The sequence below is a fragment of the Rhinatrema bivittatum genome, chromosome 1 (genome assembly GCF_901001135.1).
Source record: "Rhinatrema bivittatum chromosome 1, aRhiBiv1.1, whole genome shotgun sequence".
NCBI classification, from domain to species: Eukaryota; Metazoa; Chordata; class Amphibia; order Gymnophiona; family Rhinatrematidae; genus Rhinatrema; species Rhinatrema bivittatum.
The window spans coordinates 2,067,010-2,077,311 of NC_042615.1; the positions used below are offsets into that span (position 1 = coordinate 2,067,010).

The 10,302-nt window shown below is 49.8% G+C and overlaps 1 protein-coding gene across 1 annotated transcript in view; it reads left to right on the forward strand.

Moving 5' to 3' along the window:
• Nucleotides 1–10,302, forward strand: part of PDE5A (phosphodiesterase 5A) — a gene marked incomplete in the record, with an annotated part of 312,739 nt that overhangs the window by 165,449 nt on the left and 136,988 nt on the right. The window contains 1 exon segment of the mRNA XM_029586150.1: nt 9,199–9,307. Within this exon segment, the coding sequence (XP_029442010.1) occupies nt 9,199–9,307 (109 nt within the window).

The following is a 10,302-nucleotide window of genomic DNA, read 5'->3' on the forward strand; positions in this document are numbered from 1 at the left end:
CATACATACACACATTTAAGGTCCCATTCTCACCCACACATACACATATTCAAGCTCCCATTCTCACCCATACATACACACATTTAAGGTCCCATTCTCACCCACACATACACACATTCAAGCGCGCATTCTTACCCACATATTCAAGCTTCCATCTCACCCACACACAGAAACCCAGGCTCCCATTCTCACTCATATATACACACATTCAAGCTCCCAATCTCACCCACACACAAACCCAGGCTTCTCTTCTCACCCACACACATGCAAGATTCCATTCTCACTCCCATACACACCCAGGCTCCGATTTTCACCCACACACACCAAGGCTTCCCTTCTCATCCACACATAAACATTCAAGACCACGCACAGCTTCTGCTTCCTCCCCCCAGAGCAGGAAGATCAGTTGGCCTCACCTGCTACAAAGGGCCTCCTGCTATCTTCAGGCTGTACAGCCGACCGATCTTCCTGTTTGGGAGGGGGGCGAGGGGGAGGAAGCGGAAGCTGTGCGCGGCGCATCTGCTCCCCCCTCCAAACAGGAAGATCGGTGGGCCATACAGCCGCAGAACCACTTCCCCATGTGTGCCGTGCAAATGCACGGAATGGCGCGCCAGGCCTGGGTCCTCCTCTTCGCTGTCGCGGGGATGGGATCCCGCAATGGCCTTGCAGTTCTGGTGCCAGTTGGGTGGGCCTGGGTCCAAATTGGGTGGGCAGCTGCCCACCCATGGCTGCGCCACTGGATGGTATTAGGTTGCCAACAACCGGGAAAAGAGCTTGGAACTGGTTGCATCAAGTCTTTACGTCAATTACAAGTTATTGCACCCTTTGGAAAATGTGTAAATCCTGGTCTTTTATTGAGGCCTTTGAATGATGTAGAGCTTTTTAGCTAATTGATGATGTTCTGTCTGATAAATACGATACAATGCCTTGTTGTCTCTTGGGAGAGGCAATTAATAAATACAGTAATAAGTAAATACATTTGGTTATTCTCAGTGAAACATATCCCAGCCTAAATGTAAGAATTATATTTCCCTTGATTTACATAAGAAGAGGCAACAGTAAATGAAAAAGAGGGAACAAATGAGAAACGGGAATGGAGAGGGCTGAAGATTAAATATTTGTGAGAGGACATTGATTTGGCTTGAGAGGTGCTAGAGAGGGCTAGAAGGACTACAACTCCCAAGCTCTTAGAGGCACAGCTTGACCCATGGGTGGGGGAGGAAACAGAGCAGCCAGCTGTGCGCCATAATAGTGAATCAGATTCACCTGAACCGATGGTAATTGAAGAGGAGGGTGGACCTGAATGGTGGAGCTGGCATAAGAAGGCCTGCTCTTCAGAGGACGAGGGAAGTCTCATGGAGGTGGATTCGTTGACAGAGGCGTCCTCGCAGTCAGCCATGGAAAGGGAGTGAGTGACATGGCTGGGGGAAGGGAAGATTTAAAACATTGAGAGAAATGTTCCTTGTTTTTGCTTGTTTTCCAGAGGGGGCTCTTACTAGATTTTGGTTTGGGAAGACCGCTGACTGCAGCACGACGTAGGGGAGTTGGGGAGAGTTGTGCAGTCCCCTAGCAGGGCTATAAAGCCTGAGCATTACTTTTGTGTTCTGAAGAACAGGAGATATTTTGGGACTGGGGGGAGTAGCAAAATAAATTTTCTGGAGCAATACAGACTGTTTATATAACTTGTGTTTCTATGTTATTTTGGGGGAGCTTGGCTAACTTTATTTACTAGCCCAGCTCAGGGAGGGGCCCTAGGTTGAATGATATCTTCCTTATTATTATTTTTAATTTTTATATACCGGAATTCCTGTATGCAATACAAATCAATCCGGTTTACAAGTAACAAAAAGGTTGCCCTGGTCTGGGAGGTTAGACCGGGGTTTTTTACATAGAACATTGAACAATAACAATCAACCAATGAACATTATTACAAGGAACAGTGAAATATCAATAATATTTAACAAATAATAAATAACCTTGTTCGTGTTTTGAATGGTATGTGTGTGTTCCCCTTTTTACAATGGACTTTAGTATCCTTAGCCACTAACTTTGCTGGCTGATGTGCTCTTTGATCTGGTGTAGATGGTAGAACATCTTCTTCTAATACTAGAATGAAATGTTGTCCATCTTCTGGGCTTTGTAGAATTTGTACTGGAGGCCAATTGGAAAGAGGCACCAGAGAGCAAACAGGATCTGCTGTTTCTAGATGCAGACCTTGTGACAGCAATTTCGTTGGTGAGAGTGCTCTGGGAATTGGTGATGGAAGGGAGATCACATCCCCTTCTGCTCCAGTGAAGACCCTGTCCTGACCAACATGGAGTCACATAGAAAGATTTGCAGAACAATGCACCAATGCTTCCAATGGTTTCGTGAGCAGAGTTGTTGATGATCAATATTCCAAGCCTTAATGCATCGAAGACTTATGTGTCGATGGAGCTGGTGACTTTTGCATTGATTGTGCTCTTGACTTATGCTTGGATGGCGCCAATGAAGTCGTCTGTGTCAATGGTGTCAAGAGCATCGATAGCGCTAGTGTTGCTCTGTGCGTCAACAGCACTGATGCACTTGAGCCTCTGTGCGTCTATGTGCCAGTGCTCCAATGGTTCCATGGTGTGGCACCTCCTTTTCTTCAGTGCGTGGCAGAGTGCCACTATTTTAGAGGAGCTGGTGTGCAACTCTATTCCCAGTGAGGCAGATGAGGCTGTGCTTTGGGAAGAGGACTTACGGCGGCTTCTACAAGACTTATGCAGTTCCTCCATTTTCCAGGCTCTGGACCGTTGCATTCACAGGGACATCTGTCCACCAATGTAACAATTCACTTGGTCATAGGCTGAACCCAGGCTGTGGTAGCAGAGCTCATGTCCATCCATAATAAAAAAAATGTCCTACCACACGCACAGTCTTTAAACCCACCTACTGTGGCTTTTTATTTTTTGGAAGACATTCTAACAAAAAAAATTATTTTTTTTTTAAAGGTAGTCCTGAAAAGTGCTGTTTTGGGGCTGCTGAAGCAGTGAGGAAACTTAAAAGATTAAAAAGAGAGAGAGAGAAGTGGTACACATCTGCACTAGCGCTCGGAGGAAAACAGAGTGAGGGGGCTCACGAGGCAATGCCTGAGTGGGAGTTCCCTGCACGTGCTCAGTAGAGTGAAAGCTCTACTGGCTATGAGAAAGAAGTCCGTTTGGTGCTGCCAGGTGATGTCACCCACAAGTTATGGCTTATTCAGCCCTGCTTATTGGTAGGAAAAAAATTGCAGAAACCTTCCAAGTGCCAGTTGCCTGGATCTGGAAACGTTTTACATCATCTCCTCCTGACTTCCGGCAGACTTGTCCATGCAGGAGGGACCTTTAAAACAGTACAAAGAAGTATAAAGTTTGCTGGTGCCTTGTATGCACAGACTTTGTCAGTTTTGAAGGGGAAAATGTTTCCCTTTGAAAAGTGAGTCAGAAAAAAATTATATGCACAGGCCTGTAACTGTGGAGATTTCTTACAGCAAAATCGTGTGTGCGCCCAGACACAAAAGTGCTAGCCCCGCCCAGACTCCGCCCCAGGAAGGTCTCTGCTCTCTGTGTGTAAACCTACAAATGTACTGGCTCTACATGCAAAGGTTAACATGCAGTTTTCCAAGATTCCCATTTCCTTGCATTAAATACTGCTTTATGCACAGAAGTGGCTTTGAAAATTGCACTCAGTTTTAAGTGCACATTGGAGGGGAGGGATTGTGGAGGAACATCTCAGAGAGCCCAGAAGCAGGAGTGGGTGGTTCTGTGCTTCTCCCGGGTTATGCCATGTTGCATACACTTCCTTTAGCCTCGCAGTCACATCCGAGGACAGGACCTGTACCTGCTCCATGGAAAGGTATCAGAACCCTCAGAGGATCCGGTTCAGATCTGCCGAGTGAAGCAGGAGAGGGAATTGAAAGGCTGTTCTGATTGCACAGAGACGGGCGCTGCAATTCCTGCAATCCTCAGCATCTGTCAGGCACTGCCTGATGGGGAAAAGCCAATCAGCTGCGAGCATCCTGCAGGCACTGCCTGATGGGGGGGAAAGCCAATCGGCTGCGAGCATCCTGCAGGCACTGCCTGATGGGGGGGAAAAGCCAATCGGCTGCGAGCATCCTGCAGGCACTGCCTGATGGGGGGGAAAAGCCAATCGGCTGCGAGCATCCTGCAGGCACTGCCTGATGGGGGGGAAAAGCCAATCGGCTGCGAGCATCCTGCAGGCACTGCCTGATGGGGGGGAAAAGCCAATCGGCTGCGAGCATCCTGCAGGCACTGCCTGATGGGGGGGAAAAGCCAATCGGCTGCGAGCATCCTGCAGGCACTGCCTGATGGGGGGGAAAAGCCAATCGGCTGCGAGCATCCTGCAGGCACTGCCTGATGGGGGGGAAAAGCCAATCGGCTGCGAGTCTCTGGGCGCGCTTAGGCACTCCCCATGAACCTGTGCCAGTCAATTTCTGCTCTTTGCAGTCTTCTTTTGGGTCAGCAGAGGTCACGTGGTAATACGTGGTGCAGCCTACGCCTCGTTTCTGCGGTGGACCCTTGGCAGGGATCTGTGTGCACACATGGGGGCACCTGTCCCTCCAGGAATAGAGGAGGTAGTCCAGGGGCTTTGTCAGCCCTGCCCCTTTCCTTGCTCACTGTTATTTCTGCCCCTGTCCTCTCCCCCCTGCACGCAGACAGTGTTACCCGTATTCCCCCTGCACAGGGGCAGTATCACCCATGCCCTGTTCCTCTCCTACTGTAAGATTCATGGACTTGTTCCTGTGGGGAGGTCCCATGGGCCCTCACCGACAGCTGGCGGAGCTGCGCAGGGAAGAGATGGGACAGGAGTTTCACTTTACCACCCGCTTCCCCTTGGGTTGAGCCCCTGGGTTCTGGGGACTGGCAGGTCTTAGGCGAGAGTCTCTATGGAAGTGGCATAAGAGCAGGTCCAAGGCCAGACTAGGGACAGAGGCAGGCAGCAAACAGGAAGGGTCAGCATCCGGGCAAAGGTCAAAGACAGGCAGGAAACAGGAATGGTCAGCATCCAGGCAAAGGTCAAAGACAGGCAGGAAACAGGAATGGTCAGCATCCAGGCAAAGGTCAAAGACAGGCAGCAAACAGGAATGGTCAGCATCCAGGCAAAGGTCAAAGACAGGCAGCAAACAGGAATGGTCAGCATCCAGGCAAAGGTCAAAGACAGGCAGGAAACAGGAATGGTCAGCATCCAGGCAAAGGTCAAAGACAGGCAGGAAACAGGAATGGTCAGCATCCAGGCAAAGGTCAAAGACAGGCAGCAGACAGGAATGGTCAGCATCCAGGCAAAGGTCAAAGACAGGCAGCAAACAGGAATGGTCAGCATCCAGGCAAAGGTCAAAGACAGGCAGCAGACAGGAATGGTCAGTATCCAGGCAAAGGTCAAAGACAGGCAGTGAACAGGAATGGTCAGTATCCAGGCAAAGGTCAAAGACAGGCAGGAAACAGGAATGGTCAGCATCCAGGCAAAGGTCAAAGGCAGGCAGCAAACAGGAATGGTCTGTATCCAGGCAAAGGTCAAAGACAGGCAGCAAACAGGAATGGTCAGCATCCAGGCAAAGGTCAAAGACAGGCAGCAGACAGGAATGGTCAGTATCCAGGCAAAGGTCAAAGACAGGCAGCAGACAGGAATGGTCAGTATCCAGGCAAAGGTCAAAGACAGGCAGTGAACAGGAATGGTCAGTATCCAAGCAAAGGCCAAAGACAGGCAGCGAACAGGAACGGTCAGTATCCAGGCAAAGGTCAGACAGGCAGTGAACAGGAAGGGTCAGCATCCAGGCAAAGGTCAAAGACAGGCAGTGAACAGGAAGGGTCAGTATCCGGGCAAAGGTCAAAGAGAGGCAGCAAACAGGAATGGTCAAAGTCCGGGCGAGGGTCGGATCCAGGCTTAGGAGACAAGGAGATGGACGGACCCAGCAAGGCAGGCAGTGAGGCCAGGGCTGGATATAGGACAGTGCTGGACTGATCCTCTCCCCAGGGCCCAGGCTGTGCAGGCTCTGACTCCTGCTTGTTGTAAGGTTTGGAGCTGTACAACAGCGACATCTTGCAGCAGAAGGCAGGGATGTATTTTACAAACGTGTGACTTAGCTTTGGGACATTTCTGTCCTATTTTCTAAGTTACTGCCTCAGAGCTACATTTGCTGAGAAGCTTTGAGCTGCACAAATTTTTTTTTTGGAGGGGGGGGTGGGATTTTTTTCCAGAGAGAGTTTCAGGAAATTAAACCTTTGAAAATAAGGAGAGTTTGTGTCTGAGCCGTAAACATTGAAGTGGAAGATGTGCCAGTGAGATAAACTTTCAGAGACACACAGATCAGCGCAGAGCTGTGACGCCCGAGCCTCACCGGAGACGGAGCGAGCTGCGGCGTCTGAGTGTCTTCTTCACGGGTACACAAAGGTCCGTGAAGAGAGGAGCTGTAACCGGAAGCTATGCCGAGCATGCTGGGGACCTGAGCTGTGACTACAGCGCAGGAGGAACCGAGCCCACGCAGAGCGCGTTCTTGTGACAGAGGGGGCTCTCCCGCGAGGACCTCCTGAGCAGAGTGCGCAGACTTTCTCCCTTACGTCTGCCCTGGCGCAGCCTCCCAGCTCTCCCGCCCTGCCCGCTGCTCCCTGCTCCAGGTGCAGGTCCCGCCTGGCTCAGAATGAGGACTCGCGCTTACTCACTTGCAGAAGTGTGGGCAATGTTTCTTGGGGTCTCCTGGTCCCTGGCGGGGTCTGGAGATGGCAGAGCAGTGCTAAACGCCCGTACCCTGGGACGAGGCACCCTGGCACGTGCCGTGTCCAAAACAAAGAGCCTGGGTATGCAAGTCTTGTGCAATTAGGAACTTCTGCACTGCGCCGACATCTGGGTCCCTAACAGCGATATCTGTGAAGTTATCGCCGTATTTCCCATGCACCAAGCAGAGAGATGTAATTCCCCAAAACTGAACAGGCTTATGCACCCTCATCACACCCCCACCCCCCCCGTGGGGTAAATATCTGCACAGAGCAGCAGTGAGGAGGGTGGACGCCCATGAAGTATTGTGCTCACGTCTGTAGCAAAAGGGCTGTGTGCTTGGATGGAGGGGGAGGGGTGCACAGAGGGGGTGGAGGAGGAGTATTACCCTCAGCACCCCCCCTCCCATGGGGTAGATATTGGTACAGAGCAGCAGTGAGGAGGGGGGATGCCCATTAGGTATTGTGGTCAGGGGGGGAGAACCAAGATGGCTGCCGCACCGTCAGCACGGGAACTCCCTAGCTCAGAGGTTTTCTTTTTTTCGGTCGCTTTCCTCGTTGAATTTCTTTTCTTACATTTCCTAATGCCGCATTCGGAAAGGAAAGCTAAGATTCGAGAGGGACTCACCTCCAACACCCGATCCCTCCTGGCGACCACCTCGAATTGTGGAGGCATTTCCTGCAGCACAGCAGACGCCGGAGAGCGAGGCCGTCCGACGCCCCGGCCGAGGAGGTGTCACTCAGCCCCGGAGCGCCAGCAACCCCGTCCCCCGCCCTACGAGCCTCTGAACGAAGAGGTTACGGAGCAGCGGGAGCCGGCGCCGCAGCCCCTACCATCTTCCAGGCTTGACGCCTCCCAGAGAAGAGAGGGGGGGGAAACCCCCTCGACCTCGGAGAGCCCGTTGAATCGGGGCTCCGGGGACAGCAATGGGCCCCGGATGGGGCCTCGTGCAGCGGGGGGAGGTAAGGGGCCTGAGTCTCAGGTGCTGTTACCCTCCATGAAAACAACTCTCACAGAAATCTGGAAAGTTCTGACACAAATCAAGCACCGCGACTAGGGATGTAACCAGCACGGCCGTTAAAGGTGACATGGAGGGAACTCCAGTCCTGGAAAATAAAGTTCCAAGTTGTTGCAAAATCCTTAAACAAAATGGAAACTGAAATAAAGGACGTACAAGTAAATCATTTATAAAATCTGAAGGCATCATGACGAAGACGACGGACGAGTTAGAAAACGAGATGAGGAGAAACAACCTTACATTTCTGAATTTCCCCAAAGACGAGGTGGGCGAATCCTAAAGATCTTTTGAAGAGTTACCTGGTCAATATTTTGGACTTTTCACAAACTAATATACCAGAGCTCCTGAAGATATACTTACCTGCCTGGAAAAGAAATTAATCTACAGCAAGATAACATTGCCTTTGACAATCTTTCAGATGTTTTGGAAAAGTCGTATGAAGCCAAACTTGAATTGAGAGCCACCTTGCTTGTGGCTTTTATGTGGGCTAATGACAGAGAGAATATATTGAGAAAGTCCTTCAGGAAACACACACAGCTCTTCTACGCTGCTCAAATAAGAGTTTCCCCGACAGGAGAAAAGAAAAGCATTTCTATCAATGAAAAGTGAGGTGCTTCTTAGAGGCGCCAAATATTATTTCAGATTTCCCTGTGGGTGTATTTTAATACACCAAAATGATAGATATATTATTTCTGCTCCAGACCAGCTACGGGTATACTTAGACTCACCCTCCTAATAATGCTGCAAAGCGGTTGGTTATCACAGTTACCTGCTGTGCACACGATGTCTCTGTCTTATTGTTTATCAGGGATATTCTTTTTTTCCTATGACTCCGCTTGGTAACTAATGGTTCTCCTAACTATTCCTATAATATTTTTTTATGTAAATTTGCTTTTGCAAAAGATGTTATGTTAACTATATTTCAATTTTTTTTCTGTCAAATTTGTTTTAAGTGTATTTGAAATTGAAACTTCAATAAAAATAAAATAAAAACAAATATATTGTGGTCAGCTGTAAGCACCAGGGCTGTCTGCTTGGATGGAGGGGGAGGGGGTGCACAGAGGGGGGGAGGGAGAGGATGGGGGAGGAGAATCACCCTCAGCACCCCCCCTCCCATGGGGTAGATATTGGTACAGAGCAGCAGTGAGGAGGGTGGTCTCATGAAGTATTGTGGTCAGCTGTAAGCACCAGGGCTGTCTGCTTGGATGGAGGGGGAGGGGGTGCACAGAGGGGGGGAGGAGAGGATGGGGGAGGAGGATGACCCTCAGCACCCCCCCTCCCATGGGGTAGATATTGGTACAGAGCAGCAGTGAGGAGGGTGGTCTCATGAAGTATTGTGGTCAGCTCTAAGCACCAGGGCTGTCTGCTTGGATGGAGGGGGAGGGGGAGGGGTACACAGCCAGCTTTGTGCCTGGGCACCCACCTTTCTCTTCTTTTTTCTCCAGTAGGGACTGTGATGTAAACAAACTGAACTACATGTATGCGCAGTACGTGACCAACACCATGGAAGCCCTGAATATCCCAGACGTCTACAAGGACACGCGATTCCCCTGGACAGTGAGTACCTGGCACCCGCTCATATACTGCAGGGAGATATAATAACAGAGAGAGGGGGTGTGATATACTGCAGGGAGATATAACAGAGAGAGGGGGTGTGATATACTGCAGGGAGATATAACAGAGAGAGAGGGGGTGTGATATAATGCAGGGAGATATAACAGAGAGAGAGGGGGTGTGATATAATGCAGGGAGATATAACAGAGAGAGAGGGGGTGTGATATAATGCAGGGAGATATAACAGAGAGAGAGGGGGTGTGATATAATGCAGGGAGATATAACAGAGAGAGGGGGGTGTGATATAATGCAGGGAGATATAACAGAGAGAGGAGATGTGATATAATGCAGGGAGATATAACAGAGAGAGGGGGTGTGATATAATGCAGGGAGATATAACAGAGAGAGGAGATGTGATATAATGTAGGGAGATATAACAGAGAGAGGAGATGTGATATAATGCAGGGAGATATAACAGAGAGAGGGGATGAGATATAATGCAGGGAGATATAACAGAGAGAGGGGGTGTGATATAATGCAGGGAGATATAACAGAGAGAGGGGGTGTGATATAATGCAGGGAGATATAACAGAGAGAGGGGGTGTGATATAATGCAGGGAGATATAACAGAGAGAGGAGATGTGATATAATGCAGGGAGATATAACAGAGAGAGGGGATGAGATATAATGCAGGGAGATATAACAGAGACAGGGGATGTCATAATGCAGGGAGATATAACAGAGAGAGGGGATGTCATATAATACAGGGAGATATAACAGAGAGAGGGGATGGGAGGGGGGATGTCATATAATGCAGGGAGATATAACAGAGAGAGGGGATGGGAGGGGGATGTCATATAATGCAGGGAGATATAACAGAGAGAGGGGATGGGAGGGGATCTCATATAATGCAGGGAGATATAACAGAGAGAGGGGATGGGAGGGGATCTCATATAATGCAGGGAGATATAACAGAGAGAGGGGATGGGAGGGGATCT